At 44.6% G+C, this 22,050-nt stretch overlaps 1 protein-coding gene across 1 annotated transcript in view; it reads left to right on the top strand.

The window, feature by feature from the left end:
• LOC144273562 (adenosine deaminase-like) overlaps window positions 1–17,487 on the top strand; it is a 39,152-nt gene extending 21,665 nt beyond the window's left edge. The window contains exons 5-11 of the mRNA XM_077832203.1: window positions 3,152–3,267; window positions 5,375–5,496; window positions 9,689–9,760; window positions 10,154–10,255; window positions 12,013–12,080; window positions 12,600–12,729; window positions 14,381–17,487. Of these exons, the coding sequence (XP_077688329.1) occupies window positions 3,152–3,267; window positions 5,375–5,496; window positions 9,689–9,760; window positions 10,154–10,255; window positions 12,013–12,080; window positions 12,600–12,729; window positions 14,381–14,485 (715 nt within the window). The 3' untranslated portion in view covers window positions 14,486–17,487. The remainder of the gene's footprint in view (window positions 1–3,151; window positions 3,268–5,374; window positions 5,497–9,688; window positions 9,761–10,153; window positions 10,256–12,012; window positions 12,081–12,599; window positions 12,730–14,380) is intronic.
• Window positions 17,488–22,050: the final 4,563 nt, after the last annotated feature.

Below are 22,050 nucleotides of genomic sequence, written 5' to 3'. Positions count from 1 at the left end.
CGCGAAAGCCACTGACCAGCAAATGGAGAACAGAGTTTTGCTCCCGGCAGACAATAAGGAGGATCTATAACTTGAGAGCCAGATTTTCATGGTTTTATATGCATAATTTTGTGCTTAATTTACATTTGCAATTACAGTAGTTGTATAGGCATATAACTAATTGGACACACTTGCTGGTAATTACCCAGTGAGCAAGCACAATTTTGATAATTGTGCATAGAAATTAGTGTGTGCAGTTCTGCTCCTAAACAAAATGTAGAACTGAATCCATACAGGTGCATTGGAAAGCACAATTTAGGTTACATTAATATGCCTTAACAAAGATATACACTAGTAGCTGTTTCATCTGTGCTTTGGTAACTGCTCCTTCTCCTGTCTTCCCACTTCCTCAAAGGCTTAATAGCAGAGTGCTGTAGTGACATCTCGATTATCTTTTTCCAGAACATGCTTCTGCATGCTAACTATTGAGGGTTACAAGCAAAACTAAACTGCTGTTGTCGAAGTAGATGAACCAAGTAAATTTTGAGATGCCGTGTGTGTGTGTGTGTATATATATATATATTTTTTTTTTTAATTGTTCTTTCACCACTTGGTGATCACTGAGTTCACTGGTTTCAGAGTAACAGCCGTGTTAGTCTGTATTCGCAAAAAGAAAAGGAGTACTTGTGGAACCTTAGAGACTAACCAATTTATTTGAGCATAAGCTTTCGTGAGCTACAGCTCACTTCATCGGCTGCATACTGTGGAAAGTATAGAAGATCTTTTTATACACACAAAGCATGAAAAAGTGGGTGTTTACCACTACAAAAGGTTTTCTCTTCCCCCACCCCACTCTCCTGCTGCTAATAGCTTATCTAAAGTGATCACTCTCCTTACAATGTGTATATTAATCAAGGTGGGCCATTTCCAGCACAAATCCAGGGTTTAACAAGAACATGGGGGGGGGGGGGGGGTGTAGGAAAAAACAAGGGGAAATAGGTTACCTTGCATAATGACTTAGCTACTCCCAGTCTCTATTCAAGCCTAAGTTAATTGTATCCAATTTGCAAATGAATTCCAATTCAGCAGTCTCTCCCTGGACTCTGGTTTTGAAGTTTTTGTGTTGTAATATCGCAACTTTCATGTCTGTAATCGTGTGACCAGAGAGATTGAAGTGTTCTCCGACTGGTTTATGAATGTTATAATTCTTGACATCTGATTTGTGTCCATTTATTCTTTTACATAGAGACTGTTCAGTTTGACCAATGTACATGGCAGAGGGACATTGCTGGCACATGGTGGCATATATCACATTGGTGGATGTGCAGGTGAACGAGCCTCTGATAGTGTGGCTGATGTTATTAGGCCCTGTGATGGTGCCCCTGAATAGATATGTGGGCACAGTTGGCAACGGGCTTTGTTGCAAGGATAGGTTCCTGGGTTAGTGGTTCTGTTGTGTGGTATGTGGTTGTTGGTGAGTATTTGCTTCAGGTTGGGGGGCTGTCTGTAGGCAAGGACTGGCCTGTCTCCCAAGATTTGTGAGAGTGTTGGGTCATGCAAGGTAACCTATTTCCCCTTGTTTTTTCCTACCCTCCCCCCCCCCCCCCCCAGATGTTCTTGTTAAACCCTGGATTTGTGCTGGAAATGGCCCACCTTGATTATCATACACATTGTAAGGAGAGTGATCACTTTAGATAAGCTTTTACCAGCAGGAGAGTAGGGTGGGCGGAGAGAAAACCTTTTGTAGTGGTAAACACCCATTTTTTCATGCTTTGTGTATATAAAAAGATCTTCTGTACTTTCCACAGTATGCATCCGATGAAGTGAGCTGTAGCTCACGAAAGCTTATGCTCAAATAAATGGGTTAGTCTCTAAGGTGCCACAAGTACTCCTTTTCTTACTGAGTTCACTGAAATTTGCAGTGAATCTCCCCATCCGTACAAATCAGTGAGGTCCCATTGTTGTTTTCAGCTCAGACAAGGAGACGCCTAGCACGGACCTCAGTTAGTTAATGTATAATCCAATCCCTGTTTATATAGGACCAGAGGGGGGCAGCACACCTTTTATTTCTATCTGGAATGCAGTAATAGTCATGTATACGCTTTTCCTTCCCCCGCTCCCCCCCCCCTAAAAATGTTGTTCTTTTGGTAACCGCTCCATCTGCTGCCCTCTCCTGAGGACAGCTTGCCCCAGGGGCATTGTCTTGTCTTTGTGTGGGGAAATAGCTATTAGATTTTTGGCTTAAGCTGCTCCCCCTTACAGAAGTCACCAGAGTTCAGATACACATCCCCACCCCAACCCCCCATCCAAAATGTAACATTTTCTGCCAGCAAAGTTAGTGGGCTGAGCCTTTGGGAGCAGCCCTTGTAGCTCTCAGTCTGTCTTTCTATGTCATCTGTGCTCTTTAGAACAGCGTGTCACTAAGTAAACCAGCACTGAGCTTTGCAAGGAGACTTCTGGGATTTCTCACAAAACATGGTTTGAGGCTTCTGCTGCTTTTTGTGTCACACCACTCACTGCTGCCAGGATAGTGCAAAGCTCTGCATCTTAATCAGACTTTCTGGCCAAAAAAAAGAAAAGGGGAAAAAAAAGTTCCTCTTCCCCAGCTGGCAAACTGGTTCATTTACTCAAAGAAATACGGTGCTCTAGCACGGGGTTTTTGAAAGTGCATCTCTCAGACCAACATGCATCCCACGCAACCCTGCCGTGCCACCTCCCTCACCCTCCAAACAGATGTGGGTCACTGAGGACCTCAGTTACAAAGGAGGCTAGTGCTGCATATAGATGCAAAGGGAGATTCACAGATGCACCTAAGGGAGTCAGAGGCCTAACCTGCTTAGATACTTTTGTAAATGCTACTAAGGACCTAAATACCTTTGTAAATCTGGCCCTGAAACTACAGTTCCTGGCAGACCGTGCTTCCTTTTGCTCTGAGGGGGTGCAGTGTACTCCTTTTTTTAGATATAAATGTGGCCCTTAGCTTTCTGGCATTATGCCAGTGTGGTCACATTGGTTGGGCAGTGTTTGGATTCTCCTGTATTTTACAGAATACAGCAATAATACAGCCAGCTCAGTGATGTTACATTAGGGAAGCAGTTTCTCTTCCTCTGGGATTGCTGGGGTGTCGAACCTCACGAGTTTGCTAGCTAACTTCTAAGTTTTCTTCCCACAGGGGCGACCTCACTCCGGATGAAGTGGTTCACCTTGTTAATCAGGGATTACAGGATGGAGAAAGGCATTTCAACATCAAAGCCAGGTCTATTCTATGCTGCATGCGCCATATGCCAAGTAATGTATTACAGTTCACCTGCTGCTCTGCTCCCTCCTTTCCTGACCCTTTGAGGGGTGTGTGAAATGCCTTGAATTGCGAGCCTTTGGGGAAATGTTAGGGAAGCATCAGTTGCTCAGTTCTGGTTTGAATGTTGTCTCAGTGCCGTGGGAAAGTGATGGCTATTTCCCATGTAGGTGCTGGTGGAAGAGAGAGACGGAGGGAGGAGAAGACACTCTTCATACCCACTCAGTGATTTCCAGGTCTTTTCTCTCTGGGGGGGGTAAATCTGACATCTCCCCAGTCTCAAGATTGAAAGGTACTAGCTCAGTTTTCCCTATTTCTGCAGAAAGCAGTTTCTAACCAGCTTAGAGTTGTGCTCAGATTAGTCTAAGCCGCTTTATGGGGTAGGGTACATGCTCTGGCGTATCAGATGAATAGCAGCATCTCTTAGAGGTGCAAAATAGAGGTTAAGTGGAGTGTGTGTCGTTCATTTCCATTTCCTGCAGCTAGCTTTAAAATAATAACCAAGATCTGGGTAGACTGACACAGGACAGCTCCAGCTGGGGTTCGAGGAGAAGTGGTCTGGTTCAGAGATTGCTCTTTATAACTGGGATTCAGGGCAGGACAGGTTTCTTGTGAAGAGACTATTAGTTATGAATTGAAAGACCATGTATAATGTGTCTTCTTCTAATTCTGGTATTAAACAAACCAAACCCTTGAAATACACTGCTTCAATCCATACGAGAACCTCGTTCAGTATTATTCCCTTCCATGATAAAGATGGGGAAACTTGAACTCCTAGTTGAGAATAAAACTAATTTCTGGACTCCGTTGGAGGGTGGCGTTGGAAATGTTTATCCTCTAGTGCTGTTCCCAGCATCCCAAAGCACAGTGTAGAACAAAAATGATCAGCAGTTAAAAGCAGTAACAAAGGTACCTGCCAGTAATTCAGGTAAAGCTGCAGAGTAGATGCTCAAATTGGAAACATTCCATGGGCAAGCAGAACAATTATATAATGACTGCACTTCCATTGTCTGGTCATGATGAGGGCTAACTAAATAACCTGTTGTTTCCATACTCTATGCAGGACCAGGTCCAAAAAACAGGTGAAATACACTAAGCCACGTTCACTAAAGGCCAAAATTTTAAATGTATGTAGGTGCCTGAAAATGCAGCCTGGCGCCTAGTGGGATTTCGAAAGGTGCCTGAACATTTTTGAAAATCCCACTAGGTGCCTATCTGCATTTTATACTCCTGGGGGCATTCTGCACTAAAAAATTAAATTCTGTGCACAATATTTTAAAATTCTGCAAATTTTATTTGTCAAAATAACACTACATAATCACACCAGTTTCAATTATTTTGGTAACTTATTTCAAAATACCTGTCAGCAAGTATGTCTGTAACAATACAAACACAAAAATTCCCCCAGGATTAGAGAGTTAAAGAAAACCCTATGACACCCAGTTCCTGTTTCTCTGCTCCCTTCCCCCCGCCCCCAGAGCCCAATCAAGAGTACCAGACACCTACAATCCCTCCCACCATCCAGAGCCCAGCCATGCCCCCACCCTCCAGCCCGAACCCCCTCTTCCCCCAGCCCAGCTGTGGCCCCCTCTTGATTCCTGTTACTAGAAAAGCCCCTTCTGCTTTCAGCTCTGCACAAAGCATTGCCCTGCGAAGCGAAGCATTCTATGGGTACTGTGATAATGAGAAAGCAGGGGCTTGGAGCTGGGAGTTCTTCCCTTACCATGTAGTCAGGCACATACATTCTAAAGTGCAAAGTCACAATGTAATACAATCTACTGGGGCTGACTCATGGAGTTTTGCTCTTGTCAAGGGCTGTAATGGTAATGATGAAGGGCTCCCCCTTGGAAGGCCTAATAACCAGGGCTAAAACCTGTCATGCCTACCAACTTTACAGGCAGTGAGCTCACTTGTTAGTGGGGCTGTGACTCTGGTCTGTAAATCTGGTTCTAGGGTTTTGTTGCTTTTATAGGGCTTCAAACTCAGGGGAAAATCCCAGAAGGCAAATGAACTAAATTTTTGTATTCATATGAACAACCACATCTGTTCAGACAAGAGCTCAGGGATGTTTTTCTTAAATCCTGCTGCTCTTCGTTCCAGGCTGGTCACTGGAGGTGGTGGAGCTGTGTAAGAAATACCGGAACAATACGGTGGTTGCCATAGACCTTGCTGGGGATGAGTTGGTGTCTGAGACCTTCCCAGAGCATAGGAAGGCTTATGAGGTTTGTTCAATGAGCTTCTCGAAAAATCTTGTATCAATTTCTTTCTGGTTAGTGCAGAAACCGCACAGTACAAAGGGGATCTGGCAAGTAGTTCAGATCCAAAGTGGCGTGTAAGACTTATACATGTCTTAAAATTACTAGAAGTGTTTTATTGGCATAGTAGAAATATTACTTTTAATTTGGTTTTTAAATTACTAATAGAGCATATCCATAATTTAAGTATAAAGAGATGTTTTTATTTAAATGTGTCCCAGCTGCGTTCACAGCCTTGGTTCTGCAGCACTGAGCTAGTGCACAGAGCCACAAAGTGAAATGGATGGTAAAATGATCCTGCATTCAGATCTGCCTGGGCGCTCCAGTGAATCTGCATAGGGCTGCCTGCTTATGTTTTACAGGATCAGAACTCCATACCAGACATGAAACTGGCTAGTCCCTCTTCACTGTCTCCAGCTGAGTAAAATGCAAAAACTAAATCAATCAGATAAACAGTGTAAACATATGTTCAAATTTTTTTTCCATTGTAATAAACTAAGATGATGGTATTGGAGAAGATTTCTTTCCTGAAATTTATTCTTTTTAACTAGACAGTGTTACTTTACTGTAGCTTAAAAAGGAAGCCCCATGCAAATATCTCCCATCTGTATATAAGGATTTCAGGACTCTAGGGGTGTTTGTATTTTAAGAAGTTACGTGATTGGCATAGGTCAGTGGGAGCTGAGGGTGCTCAGGAACCCAGCCTGAGAGGACACTGGATTTAAAAATCGTGCTGGTTGTCAGGTGATTGGTTGAGGTAGAATCAGGGATATCTCAGGGGTTTACTGTTGTAGTTAACAGTCCGACTGCCATCTGTGGTTGTCATGGGAATCATTACAAATGTCCTAATGTGCAAGCAAAAACTTGAGGGTGAGGGGAAGAGTATGGAAGAAATATACTTTGTTTTGCATGGCCCTGAACTTCTGTACTTTCATTATCGGTGTCTCCTTGCATAAATGCCCAGGGCCATTTTTGAAATCCATGCAGTTTCTCACTTGCTATCATCTTTCCATTAAGCACTTATTGATAAGATATTACTTGCATAGCAGTTTCTTATCCTTTCTAACATGCTGAAGTTCCTTGTCATGAGCACTAATCAAGCAGCTGTACCTTCATCTTGTGCAACTGTTATACTTGCATTATACAAGACGAATCAATTAGTTGCTTATCACGTTATATCCAGGTAGTTTAAAGGCAAATAAAACAAGATGGAAAGTCAATTAATATCTAGCTTGCCTATGTGTGAGGTCTCAAAGTCCAAATTTCTCATCCCAAAGGATTTGAATTGTTCTTGTCTGAAAGCCAGCATCTCATTCAGACTCAGAGAAACACAGAAGGAACAAAAGCTCCAATTTGTCAGGCTTTCTCAGCTGGCATGAAAGTAGAATGCTCTCTTTCTAAATTGCCCTCACACACTGGAGCTTCACGCGTCAACAGTAACATGGATAATATGACTTATGAAATGAGAGGCTTATGATGAAGGGATCCGATGTCTGCCTTTGCACTGGCGTTCCCAGTTTTCAGTTGTGTTGCCATTTAAACTCTGGCTGGGAGAAGTCAATGACTCTCACTACAGTTGGGGATAGTTGGGAGAGTTCTGTTTGTGACTTGCCTGCAGTAGGTTGTGGGGAGATCATGGGAAGCCATGTAAAGATCTTGAAGCTGTGACTCTAGATAATTAGCTCATGCTAAAGTCCTAGGTAAGTGATGTTATAAACCAAAGAAGCATGCAGAGAGGAATGGACAGTCTCCTTGGTTGGGAAGTTCTGGGTTATTTAGAGTCAGAGGAGGCTGTTTGGAGGGGACGTCTATATAGCAATCAAGGGGTGTGATTGCAGTTCATGTAGACATACCTGAGCTAAGCTTTAATCCAGCTATCTCAGATCGAGGAGCAGTGAAGGTGTGAGAGCACATGCTTCTGTGCAGACCTGTCTGTAACCCTGTGTAATTCTTGGGCAGCTACCCCACACTGAAGCATGCACTGCTGCAGCTTCACTGCTCTGGAACCTGAGCTAGCTAGATTAAATCTACTCCCGTATGTCTGCCCGAGCTCCAGTCGTGCCTGTGATTGTGGTGTAGACATACCCTGAGAATGGAGGTGTGGGAGAGATTTCTGGCTTCCCCAGTGCACACCCCCACACCCACAGAAATTCCTGCCCATCTCGCTGTTTTCTAATCTGTATAGTGCACCAAAGAGGGATACATAAATGAACAATAAAAGCGAGCAGACACATCTGCTCTTTCATTAAGAGCTAGTAAGTGGAACTGATGGAATGGAAGGTGCCATGTGGGGTTGGAGGTAGAATCTTGGAAAGCAGCAGAACCAGTTGTCTCTGCTATTGTCTCTGTGCAGTATGCCACCCCTGACCCCCAGACCGTGCCACTCTTTGATCACAGACGTTAGAGGAGATAAACATAGTTGTTTTCTCTGAAAAATCCTCCTGCAAGCTGCAGATCAAGTTAATTTGCCTCATGCACGTGACCTTGGTAAAGCAAGCTGGCAAAATAATGGGAATTGGGCAGGCAGAGAGACTCGCTCTGGGTGTGAGTGCCCCAAGAGCTGGCCTGTGCATTTAACACACGTTGGAAACAAAATAGTGTTTAAATCAAATCTTTGTTTATCTTTAAGACCTCTGGCTTCAGAGCCACCTGCTGCAGTTCTGACACAGTCAAAGCTCCCATAGACTTCAGCAGGAGTTTTGCCAGAGCTTGGAATCTTCTGTCTTTTAAATTGTTGACTCTGGGTTCTGTCAAGCTCGTTGCTCGGAGCCCTAACCTGAAGGCCTTGTCATGCTTCATTGAAGTCAATGGCAAAACTCTCATTAACTCTTACTTAATCAGTCTTCGGGATCAGTAGGAGAAGCGTTGCACTCTGATAGTTCAAAGCCCAATCCAAAGCCCTCTGGATCATTCCATAGATATTGGGGGGAGGAGGGAGGGTTGGATTAATCTGTTCATCCTCGGAACTCCCCAAATTAGCAGTTTCTGACACAAATGAAAGGCCAGTGTGAAGGGAAAGACTGGTAAGCTTAGCCCTGACTGAATGGTCAGCCTTCAGGGTAACTGTCTGAGTCCCTGTTCTATGCAGGACATGTGACAAGTGTGTGTTAAAATAAAGCTATCACTGCAGACACAGGGAGTCTCGATTTAGTTTCAAGTAGACTCATCTAGGGCTTTTCGTATTAACATGCCAAGCGGAGCTGTGTCTTACCCAGTAGTTCAGAGCAGAGCCTGGATATGCAGTGGCTGCAAACTAAGTGGAAAATTCACAAAGCACCTGAAAAATTCACTAATACCAAACAGCAACCTCCTGAAGGGGGTGTGTGCACGTGCATGCTGCCTCTGGTAAGATCCCTATAACATCTGCTCGGTGCCCATTCACATGCCCAGGACATTGGGGTTTGGGATTTCCCAGATCCATAGAATCCTGTTTTGTCACTGATGAAAGGTGCCAGGCTAAGAGCCCCCCTAGACAGCAGGCCCTGAACAGGTAAGGCACAGGTCACAGCAGTGGGAACTCCCCCCCGCCATGTCACCTCAGCCAGCGTGCCTCGCGGGGAGGACCATCTCCATGGCTCAGTTAGTCCTTGGCCTGTCTGCTGAGACTGCCAGCAAGAGAGACAGTTGTACGGTAGTTGTTGGGGTGTTTGTGTGATGTGGACATCAGGGACTGGACTGAGACTCACCGAACTCGCTGCATGTGGGCTATGAATAACTGGCAGCTGGCCTGCTAGCCCAGCCTTAATTCCTACATCATTGCCTTCTCAGAGTCAATGATCTGTTTTAAAAAAAATGTTATTTGAGAACATCATTCATAGCTACACATAGCCAGCAGTAGGGAATGAATTTGCTTTCATTCCCTAGTGCTGGCTGGCCTTCCCGGACACTCACCTACCAAGCTCCTACGCTGTCTGAGATCGGTAATTGATTTTCTTCTTATTTTGATTGTGTTGCTCCACAGTCGTTACTCCTGGGGTTGGAGCTCTCAGCCTAGTGGTCTGTTGAAAGCATTCGCTCTGTCTTGAAAGCAGAGAGTAGTCGGTGGTGGGGTTGCTGTCCTGATAGTTTGTTCACATCCCTTCCCCCACCTGCCCCGCCTCTGTGCCTCCCCAAACCCACAGCAGTGTTTTCACTCTTTGCTTCATGTGGGCTTTTCCAGGAAGCTGAAAGATGTGGCATTCATCGCACTGTCCACGCTGGGGAGGTTGGGGCACCGTCTGTCATCAAGGAGGTAAGAAACCCCAGCACAGGGCAGTGGAATAAGTTACAGCAGAGCTGCAAAATACTCTGTATTGTAATGCAGGGGACAAAGGTAGCTAGGGCCAAATCCTGGCCCATCACTCAGTAGCCCCTTGGAGCCAAATCCCCCCATTGCTCTAAGGGAGCAGAGTCTGTGCATCATACAAAGAGGGAGCCAGAGACTGAGCCTCAAATAGCACTTGGAAGGAGCAGGCTCTCCTAGGAACTGGACCCCCATGTCCTGCATGCAGGAGTGGATTGGAGTCCTGGTTTGGGGCTTGGAGGGCTCAGGAGCTCCTGTGAGCTTGCCTGATCCTCTGGGGAGCAGGAGTCAGGCCCTTGCACAGAGCTAAGAGAGACTTTACATGTTTTCTATTCTCTACAGGCAATCAATGTCCTGAAGACCGAGCGGATTGGCCATGGCTACCATGTCCTGGAAGACCCAGCCCTTTATAGGGAGCTGTTGGGTAGGAAGATGCATTTTGAGGTAATGACTAATTCTGCAGGGGTGGCAGTTGTGTAACGATCGTCTTGTTCCGTCTGAGAGTGAGAGATCAGCTCTTGGGTTGCATGACAAGTCAGCACTTTGAACAATGAACATGGACGTAAATGAACCCTTTGCTATAGGGGTGAAATTGCTGCCACCTGGAGTCCAAGTGCTAACAGCGTTTAGAGTGAAATCCGCTCGCCACACCACAGTTTGAATTTAGCTGAGGTGCTTCGTGGAAACCAGACATACAAGGCTCCAGCATGTTGCTAACTGGGCTGTTGAGCAGAAATGCAATGTCACCAAGGGGATACAAGTCTGGATCCTTCTCTGTGCTGAGTGCCAGAGGTCACGTCATGCTCAGCCTTGGGGAAAGGGAGCCTGTATTATCTAGTCCATCTTCAGCGGATGCTTGGAACAGCACCGGCTCTTTGAGTAGAACGATGCCTTTACCCCTTCCCAGGCAGAGGATGAGTGGCCATGGTGTTAGGCTCACAGGAGTCACAGGCGGGAGAGTGGTGGCAGGTGAGATGTTGAAGAACCTGGTGGTTCTAAAAGGTCCCAGCTTTGGGAGCATGTCTTCCTCAGATGTGCAAAAGAACAAAACCCAGTCTGGGCCCTTAGTGTATACTAACTAGTACAGTAGAACCTTAAAGATACAAACAGCAGAGTTACGGGCTCACTTCCAACCCTTTGGAACTGGAAGTAATCAGGCAGCAGCAGAGACACGCATGCACAAAAAGCAAATACTTTACTGACTCACTTTAGCCCTAGGACTCGGGGCTTCAGCCCGGGGGCGGATGGTTAGGGCTGCAGCCACAGGGTGAGGGGGGGTCAGGGCTCCAAGCAGGGGGTGGGTATCAGGGCTTCTGACTCTTGGGAGCACCAGGGCTCAGGGCTTCAGCCCCATGGCTCCTTTCCTGGCTTCAGCCCCAGCACTCCCCCTGGAGCTAGAGCCCCAGTCCCCGCCGCCCTGCTGAAATGGGGAACAGAGCCATGGGGAGCCCTGGCACCCCCTGCAGGGCAGAAGCCAGGAACAGAGCTGCAGGGCTGAAGCCCTGAGCCCAGGCACCCCCTGCAAGGCTGAAACCAGGAGCAGAGCCAGGGAACTGGAGCCCCAGCGTTCTCCCCAAATCTAAAGTTCTGAGCCCTGGTGCTCCCAAGGGTCAGAAGCCCTGACCCTTCAAACCCCCCCTCCCTCCCCCCACACACAGAGCCTTAAAACCCCCTTCCCTGGGGCTGCAGCTCCAACCCCACCAGTGGTTGAAGTCCCTAAGGACTTGTTCAGAGTGATGGACATTTCAGAGTTACAGGTAATCTCCATTCCTGAGGTGTCTGTAACTCCGAGGGTCTGCTGTAAAAGCGTCCTGAGCAGATGGCTGTGGTCACTCTCCTAGCCAGGCTTTTCTTTATATATGGCAGTCATAGGTCACTGCTCCCTCTGATGCGGGCTGTTCTAGAAGAATGGCTGGGGTGGGGTGGGAGGGAGAGGTGGGATGGGAATGATGGGGGTTTCTGTGCTCGGGCAGAAACACATAGCCGGAAAATAAAAGAGCTCAAAAATGTTTATATCCAGCAGGCATGGGGGTAAATGCTTGTTGCGGAGGCTGAGATTTAATGGTCATTATTGTTTTCACAGAGCTGTAACTGTAAATGGTGCTTTTCAGGCCCAGCCCCTTCCTGGAGAGCTTTGGAATCTGTGTGCAGCAGTATTATGGAAGAGACTGACTTTGCCTTTTTTTTCCGTACACATATAGGCCTGTCCTTGGTCCAGTATCCTCACTGGAGCATGTGATCCAGATTTTGGGAAACACCCAGTAATTCAGTAAGACGTTTAAATGTATTATTTTCAAGTAACTAACTCAGACTTCACTTATGTATAGCTGCTTTATTACTTCACATGAGAAGCAAGTTCTAACCACTTGTCAGAGTATTGTGCATCAGCTAAGGGACCAGTTCAGAGGCACTGTAACAAATATGCTGATAGATTTTTATCCTTAGAGAGAGCTTTCTGCCCTCCTCAGGCCCCTGCTTTGAGCTGACAAGGGGCTAAGCCCTGGATTGCAGTGCATTGCTGTCTGGCTCTGGAGTGGGTAGTGGGGTCAGACACTTTGAACATCCGTCCAACAAATGATTTGTTGTTGCATTTAAAAAGTAGGGTGGGAATAGCAATGTGAAGTTTTGCAATGCAAACTACAGCTTTGATAGGAATTTGTTTATTTAGCTGGATACAAATAGCCAAACTTGGTGGAAAGCTGTGGGGTTTTTAGTATATTTTACACTTGGAAAAACACAAACTGTGCGAACTCTAATATTTGTCCCACTTTAAATTCTGTTTTCCCAGGTTTATGAATGATAAAGCCAATTATTCCCTGAACTCTGATGACCCGCTCATTTTTCATTCTGCAATTGAGACTGATTACAAAATAGCTAAGCAGTTCCTGGACTTCACTGAAGAGGAGTTGAAGAGAGTGGTAAGTTGTCTTGGGATGTTCTGTGCAAAGCCATGTGTTGGAGCCTAACATGATCCATTTTTTTCTGAGATAAATCTCATTTTTAAACATGAAACCGGAAGAGAGTTCAGCGGAGTTAAAACTGTGGGGAGAAAAAGCTGAATTATGTGGGGGCACAACAGCAGTGTGAAGATAAGGTTTTTTCTGAGTCCGCTTCAGCTGGTGGGGGTGGAGGGGTGCTGGCCAGCACTGAGTCATCATGACGCATACAAATGGCCCTCTGGAATGAATGCCGAAAACAGAGTATAAGTTCTATGGGTGTTTAGACCAGGATGATCTGCAAAGATGCAGCACACTTGACTAGCTTGCTGCATGGAACTTTACTAAGGATGAGTCAAGATGAAAATTGTTCCCTGAATAGTTCTTCAGACTGGAATTGAGCAACAGAAGGTGGGGATGTTGGTCGCAGGTCGCTCGCTGCCCTTCCCTGTGTATTTGACTGTGATCACATGTGCAAAAATGTGTACATGTGTGTGTGTTCAATGGGAGCCTGCAATTAGCCCAATGTAACTGCTATGCAGCAAACCATTTGGTTACAAAGTGGCCATTTGCTTTTGCCATTACTTATGGGGTCACATGGTGTCTGTCATATTTGCATGCAGATTGGAATGAGCAGTGTCCTGAAAACCTAATAATTCTGTTTTTCATCTGCCTTGTACCTTAGATAAAGGGACAGAAAAATAGTCTGATAGAACAAAAACAATGAGGGGTCCTTGTGGCACCTTAGAGACTAAGGGCTCCTTATTGTTTTTACTGATACAGACTAACACGGCTACCACTCTGAAACTAGTCTGATAAAGTTTCACTTCTTTGTGGGTAACCTCTGATGCTTTCCTGTTGCACCGTTAGAGGTGCACTGGGTTGAAAGGAGATATGTACTGTCCAGGCATTCATGCATCCTACCATATGTTGGAAACCAGTTGATTTCCTTTCTGTGTGTTGAAGATGAATTTGCAGAATGCAGCTGTGCAGGAGAAAGCACTGGGCCTGTATCAGGGGACTCATTTAAGGAGCAAGAGTCTGTCTTCCTGGAGAGTAGACTTATGCGTTAGTTCTTCCTTCCAGCTGTAGAAAGCTCTGATCTTTATACCGTTAAATCCATGGGCAGTTTTGCTGCAGGCTCCTGCAGAAGACGAGCTGTTCCTTTCTGTTTAATGAAAGGAAGCTTATAAATTAAGGGGAGAGAGACATTTTTGTAAATTGTTAAGGGAAGCCAGTAGTGAACTTTGTTACAACAGCAGCATATCAGGCAGGGCCTGATCCAAAACTCATTGAAGTCAATGAGAGTCTTTCCCTTGACTTTAATAGGCTTTGGATCAGGCCCCTGAACTGCACATCCTGGAACCCGATAAAGGAATTTAAGACACATTGTTTATCTCCTGCTTTTTTTTAAGCCCATCACAAATCCTGAGTAGGAGCAGGTTCCTTTAAAAACTGAGGCTGCTGAAAAGAGCTCAAGAGTAGCAGTGCTAACAAAAGTGTCATTTGACTTACACCAACTCACTCACTAGCTCACACTCACTGATGCACAAAGATTTGTGCACGTACAACCCCACACTCACTTGTGGGTATTACCTAGCTATCTCAGTCTTTTTTCTTCTTTTCCTCCCAGAACATCAACGCAGCTAAGTCCAGCTTCCTGCCTGAGAAAGAAAAGAACGAGCTTCTCAGTAAGCTGTATGAAGCCTACGGGATGGTCCCAGACAACCCATCCTAATCCTGCTTCTACCAGCCGGCAGGTTGCATTCACCTCTCCCCATGTGTGCTCGACTCCTCTTTGTTTTAGTGGGAGCATTTGGGGAGGAGGTGCCGTGGTATTACTTTGCTGACCTTTACAGTCCGAGGCATACACGATAAAGCATGGTTCCATGGTTCCTACCGTATATACCTACATACAGCACCCACATACTAAATAGATATCTGATTTCCTAGATTTCTGACTCACAAATGTACAGGTGGAGTTTTCTGGCATAATTCCATTGTGGCTTATGCCAGTTTTACATCCTGGTGTAAGTGAGAGCAAAATAAGGCCCTCTTTCTTTGTGGTGGTGGTGGTGGTAACATTTTGATGTGACTTTTTGGTGCTCTAGTTCTCTTGCTGATCTACCTTAGTCCCTCTTTGCACTACAGAAGTAATCATGTTGAGCTGTGGCTGTGGTCTAACCATGGTAGAAGACAGTTTTTTCCCCATCTTGCTTGTGTGCTTCAAACTGGGTGAAATTGTTTCAGCAAATAGTTTATTTGCTGAAAAATGCAGCTTTAATCACCCCAGAGCCATTCACGAATTTCTCTTGCATTTGCTGAATACAATCTGAAAATGCCAGTGATCTAACTCAAAATGTTTTGAATTTGGCCATTTTTCTAATGTGCAGAGGCCAAGGAGGACCTCCCTTTTACAGGCTTTAGCCCATTGGTTAGGATACTGTCCTGGGGAGGGCTGCTCAGACCTACTGATAAGACCTGACTGGACCAGAACCCAAGCTGAGCACAGCTGACCTGAAAGTGTCAAGTCTTTTTCAGAACGGACCTCCTGAACCAGTCCCCACCTGCATCATCACCACCATCACCTTGTTCTTAGGGCTCGGCCTGGTAGGAGTTTCCCACTCCAACTCCTCCTCTCTGGCCACCTCGTGCCCATGGTGGTGCCTGCGTGTCCCTCTCTGCCAGCTACCCCCACCTCGTTGCTCTGAGTGTGCTGCAAAGTGGGAGGTATTGCAACTTGTCAGCATGCTCAACCCAGAGGGTCAGGTTTTTTCAGATCTGACCCTGACACACCTACTCTTCTGGGATATGGGAGACCCCAGTTCAGTTCCGCTCTCTGCCTGAAGAAGAAAGAATTGAACATGGGTCTCACACATTGCAGGAGATGGCCCTACCCACTGGGCTATGGGATATTCTGGTGTGGGGCTTTCTCTGTCTTGCCTGTGAAAGCTGTTCTGTATATAAATAATTAAATAGTTGTTAGAGCTGGTACTTCAACTTGGGTCAACATACTAGGTGAGTGCACTAACAACCAGACTATCAAGTCATTTTCACTTTATTCCTAATCCAGTGACTCTTCATTGACATTCAAAGTGGCAGTTCATAGTCATTCATAAAGACATTGAACGTAAGTGAGAATGACTCTATATCCGGATGGGTAGGGCACTTTGCTGCAGCGCAGGGAGACCTATTCAAATTCCTTTTCCACATTTGAGAGAGGGGGAACTGAACTCAGGTCTCCCACCACTGGGCTAAAGATAAGTGAGGTGGTCATCCTCCCCACAACCTCCACCCGGCATTTCATGATTTCTTCTTTGCTTTTGACAGATGCCCCAAATTCAAAAATGTCATGTTGGGATTAAACCTTTTGCTTCAACTTGACTTTTCAACTTTTTGATTCACCAAATTTTTTTTTAAAATACTTGTGTTCAATTCAACCCAAAATGAATTTTTTTTTAATTTTCTCAGAATGGCCAGTGAACTGAAAAAATCCATTATTCACCTAGTTGTAGTGTGCATGTTATAATTCTACGAGAGAACCTGCTTCTGACACTGGTAGATACCTAAATAACTAGTTTATTCTTGTGTGTATGGCTAGAAAAGACAGTGTTAAAACACAGTTTGGCCATAACTGTATGTAAACAAAATTTATTTTGTATTGTAAATGGGGACTAATAACAAGATGGAAAATGCAGCAGTGGTTGCACTTAGGCTTTCTGGTTGCAGAAATACAGGAACTTTTTTTTTTAATTTAACAATTATTTTGTACTTTTTTTTCATTTATTTAAAAAACAAAAACAAAAAAACCTGTGTCACAAAACCTTAAATCCTCAAAATGTCACTGCAGATGAGAGCATATAGCTTGGCTTCAGGACACCTGGGGGTCTGTTTGGGGAGCCCAGAGGCCTCCAGAGGTTTGCTGCATGTACATATAAAGTTAGTGCACATCTTTACAATTTCAGGACAAAATTCTCCTCTCAGATTCTCCCCTCCAGCATTCTGCATTTTGCATGTGAGTCAAACTCCCAGGGGCTGAATTTTGTTCTTACTCTAGTCTATTTTTTTTTTTTAAAGATTCTTTAAAATGTGGTTAACTTCTATGTTCAGTCTTTCCGACCTAAGGTAACCTTCAGGCACTATTAGTAGAACTAAGAGAATAAACTAATGAGCTAAGGTCCAATATATTGTTAAATGTCCCGGGTGCCACAAGTGTTTCAGAAGGTACTTAGCAGAATTCTTGCTGGAAGTCCTGTCTTTAGTATGTTTGAGAATTTACAAAGAAAATATTAACATAATTCCAATGCCATTTTGGTGCATTAAGACACTGTTCTCCTTTTTATGCAAAGAAATGATTACATATTTGGTTGACAGTAGGTTTCAGATACTTTTACCTAAGAGTTTGTAAACAGAGCTGAGGAAACTGGGGGGCAGGGAGTAGGGAGAACTCCAGTATCACAAGTGGCTGCAGAGACCTGGACCCCAAAGTTACCAACACCAAAAAGTTGCCTTTGATAAAGGGCTACATTCACCATTCTCCTAGACATTGGAAGACGGCTGGGATTTCCTGCTCTGATTTCAGACATCAGCAAGCCAGAGATGGGCTTGATTTTTTTTTTATAAATGAATACAAAATGCTCTTCTCTTAAATACTTTGTGTGTGTATACACAAATATATAAATGAATTATTTTATTTTTTTAAAGCTAATGATAAGTTGTCAGTTTTAAGAATGTGGATGACAATGTTAGAACCAATCTTTTTTTGTTTGGAAATCTTTCTTCAGAAATAGATTGTGAGGAACAGCTGTTTGCATTCTGGAGACTCTAAGTGAAATGTTGTTCTGGTTTAATAAAATAACTTTATATTAAAAAAAAAATTATATTTCTAATTTCTGCTTAAAGAGCTAAAGGGAAAATGTCAAATTCTGCACCATAATTCTAGCCAAATGTGACCCACATTGTTAGAACCTGGGAGATAATGGGCTCTGCATTTTTTTTATATAAGTATCTAATAGCATGTTGCCAAAATATTAAAGATAAAACATCTACCTTCTGTCCACCATCCCGAGCTGCTATTTTGACAGGACCTACAAAAAAGTAACATGTTGTGAATTCTTCCTTACTGTAGTTCTATGGGTAACTTTTGAAATTTCCTCTCACCTCCATATCCCTAGGGCCTCTACAGTCAATCACAACCAGTGGTGGAATCTGTGCAGTTACCCTGAGTGCCACAAGCTGGGCTCTGGTTGCTTGAAGGGAAAAATTGGAGATGGAAGCAGAGGCCAGGTTGGATCTGTTCTCCCATTTAGCAGGCATGTAAATTGGGAATAGCATCCCTGAAATCACAGGAGTTACACCATTATAGAATGGATGCATCTTGGATCAGAATCAGGCCCTGGGTGTACACATGGCAAATGTTGTTGTTCAGTAACTTTGGGGCCTGACTCCCCCTCCCCCCCATAATGGTACAAATCAGGAGTAACTCTCTCAAAGTCAGTGGAGTTACACTGGTGTGGGAGGAGACTCCTGTTTGAAGTGCAAACGCGTCTCTTGTTCAGACATTGGAGGCTCACAACTTCCTCAGAGCTGTCGATATAAGCTGTTCCAATTTCACACATCATTTACCCCATTATGCTCAAAGAAAGAGACCTGTCACTGCCAGACATGACAGTGTTATTACTGGGCATTGGGCTGTGATTTTTCTGCCGTGTAGTCCAAAAACAATGTTTTGTTTGGTGTGTTTTCCCTTCTGAGCTGTGCAGAATTAATCAGAGCTGTGAGGCAATGCTGAACTTGGAACTGTTCCCTCTGCCGTCAGTTAGATCCTAGTGTCAGCTCACTTTTGGAGGCCCACTTTTGCAAGGGTCTTCTACCACTATGTGTCCGTGATCAGAGTTTCACTTCCACTTCATTGAAGTCAGTGGGAGCTCTGTGGGCCTAGCATCTCTGAAAGCCAGGAGGTTACTGAATAATATGATGTGCTTGTTCTTTCTTTCAGCACAATTGGTGATGGCAGCTGACATGTCTGGTGACCATATTTCCCAATGCTGAATATGGGACATCTGGTAAAATTACTCGTACTCCAGTGAGTTCAACGGCAATCAATCAGAACTATGCAGTACAAACGTTCAGATTAACATCAAGTTGACTGAGCCCCTGTTAAAAAGAAATACTGCATAGTTGGATTCTTTAACTTCTTATCTTTAAGGCTTTAGGGTTCACACTAGGGATGTAAATACCATTTTAAAAGTTAACCGTTTAAACTATTAAAATTTGTCATTTAAAGGATTAACTGATTAAGCGGTTGGGGCAGACTCCACTGGCGGGGCGGGGGCTGATCCCGCCGGCTTGGCTGTGGCCCCTCCAGCTGGGGCTGGATCTGCTCCTGCCGACGCAGGGCTGCTGGGGTTGGCACAGGGTTAATGTTTAAGGTTGGTTAACCAGTAAGACTGTTGCTTTCCGGTTAACTGGTAAGCAATATTTTACATCCCTAATTCACGTGAGGAGGGAAGATACATACACCCCTACCCCCCCCCACACGCATAGAGGGGGAGAGGTCACACACACACCCATCCGGTGCCTATCCCACCTGCACTCACCAGCCACCGCAGCTTGCAGCCCACAGCCAGTGTCGGCTGGAAATGGGATGGGGCCCTGCTGATCGACAGCTGGCCCACAACGGGGGCTGCGCTGACAGACCAGTGGGGGAGCACCTATGGGGGCTGCGCTGACAGACCAGTGCGGGAGCACCTGGCCCTGCGGGCTGCATCATCACCCCACCATTAGCCTTGCACACCCATCTCCATAGTCGGCCACGGGACGCTCCCACTCACCGCTCGTGGATGGGTGGCTGGCGAGCAAGGATCTGGCCAGCAGCAGGAGGCTGATGGGGGTGGGAGGAGACAGAAAATATGGGACAATTTGCCCATTTTAAAGAAAAAGTTGGGACACTTGCAGGAGGGCTTAAATACGGGACTGTCCCTTTAAAAATGGGACATCTGGTCACCCTACTGACGTGGGTCTTATTCTCATAGGGGAAACCTGATGCCCCCTGTCCTTCCTGTCCAATTGTAGTTTGCAAACAGCTGATTTTGGCTAAAAATAAAACTTGAATGCACACTCCTGTGAGCTGAGAGACCTAAGATTTGACTGACCCTGGCAGAGCTTGAGTTTATAGATGTGTATTATTCTGTCCCCTGCTCTGCCTGGCTGCTCCATTCTTGTGAGCATGTGGGAGGCTAGATGAGAGATGGATTCTACTCAGCCGGAGCTTCAGAGAACAGGAGACTTGGAGATTTAAAGCCCAACTCTGCTCTTACTGGAGTCACTGAGAATGTGGCCAGTTTGCTGCGGACTTCAATGGGAACAAGAGTGGCCTCTTACATGCCATGTCGGAGCAAAGTTGGCAGCATGATCCAGTAGAAGCTGATTGAGCTAAGTTGGTTGTTGGATTGTAAAAACAAACAAACAACAGGTGCAGCTTCTGCCTAGCTGCCAAATGCTTGTTTTCTAGGCGCTTCAGAGCCATAAATATCTCTCTCCTGGCTCCGCAGTCATCTCATTTCTTTCAGAGTAGCAGCCGTGTTAGTCTGTATCTGTAAAAAAAAAAAAAAAAAAAAAGGAGTACTTGAGCCACAAGTACTCCTTTTTTCATTTCTTGGGCTCCTTGCTCCAGCACTTGGGAGCATATGAAGCTGGACAGCACTGGTGTCATTTGAAATAGCTCCTTTCTCTCTGTTCCCAACATAGATGTAATCTAGTGTGATGAGCTTGCAATTCCACGTTTCAGGAGATAGAAGTGGGGGGAACAGACAGTTGCGGAAAAACCCCACTCAACTTTATTATCTGAGAGTTGTGTGTTCTTTATTACAACAAGCGTATAGTTTATCAAACAATTTTTACCATGAAAAATGTCTCCGAAGTGAGAGCATGTGAAACTTTTCCAGAAATAAATACCTTGGAGCTAGATGGATTCTGGAAGAGATTAGTCTGAATTTTATCAACTGTCACAACACACAAAAAAGCCTCTTCTGCCCTTCTTCTAACAGTATCTGAAAACCCTACAATGCCAAATGGTGTCCATGTGTGGTGCTGCTGAGCCTGCAGGTGGAGTTTGTCCATGCACCTGTGAGCTTTGGTCCTTTTATGATTCCCAAAAAGTAGCAGCACAGGTTAATAGTGTTCAATATTAATGCAGCAGGAACTCCCGTCACCCCTCCCCAGCTGATCCCCATGACTCCAGATGTCTGTGTAGGCAGCGCTAAATATCCATTCACCTCTAAGCTGGATACAGAAGGAAGGTGAAGTAAGGGAAGTACTGAAATCTCTAATCTATGGGAACAGGAAATAAATAAATAGTCTAAATGTACAGAGTAGAAAATGTACCTTATACAGTAAAGGCTGAAGTGTAGATTTTAAATGTCCTGTAGCGGAAAATTGCTACTGAGGCACTTTGAGAGTGGGTCATGAGACTACCACCCGTGCAGTGTTGTTCTAAGCTGTTCTAGATGGGAGTAGAGTTCCATGGATGTACCACTCACTGATGAGCTTCCTACAGAACAGAATGTTCAGGTATCTGAACAGAATGGTCGCAGCAGAGGCATTTAAGGGGAGAATTCATTGTTCTGGTTTGGCTCTCAATTGTCAGCAGATTTGATGGAATGGTCCCATTTTTAGTGTCTATAGCAGGGCTGTCAAGCAATTAAAAAAAATTAATTGTGATTACTCGTACAGTTAAGAATAGAATACCATTTATTTAAATATTTTAGCTGTTTCCTAAATTGTCAAATATATTGATTTCAGTTACAACACAGAACACAAAGTGTACAGTGCACACTTTATATTTATTTTTATTACAAATATTTGTGCTATAAAAACAAATGAAATAGTATTTTTCACTTCACCTCATATCAGTACTATAATGCAATCTCTTTATCATGAAAGTTGAACTTACAAATGTAGAATTATGTACAAAAAGACTTCATTCAAAAATACAAAAAAAAATAGGTAAAACTTTAGAGCCTACAAGTTCACTCAGTCCTACTTCTTGTTCAGCCAGTCACTTAGACAAACAAGTTTGTTTACATTTGCAGGAGATAAGGCTGCCCACTTCTTGTTTACAATGTCACCTGAAAGTGAGAACAGGCGTTCGCATGGCACTGTTGTAGTCGGCGTTGCAAGATATTTATGTGCCAGATGCACTAAAGATTCATGTGTCCCTTCACGTTTCAACCACCATTCCAGGGGACATGTATCCGTGCTGATGAGGGATTCTGCTTGACAACAATCCAAAGCAGTGCAGAC

Source organism: Eretmochelys imbricata, chromosome 13 (assembly GCF_965152235.1).
Source record: "Eretmochelys imbricata isolate rEreImb1 chromosome 13, rEreImb1.hap1, whole genome shotgun sequence".
Lineage (NCBI taxonomy): Eukaryota > Metazoa > Chordata > Testudines > Cheloniidae > Eretmochelys > Eretmochelys imbricata.
This window is presented reverse-complemented; position numbering and strand designations above follow the sequence as displayed.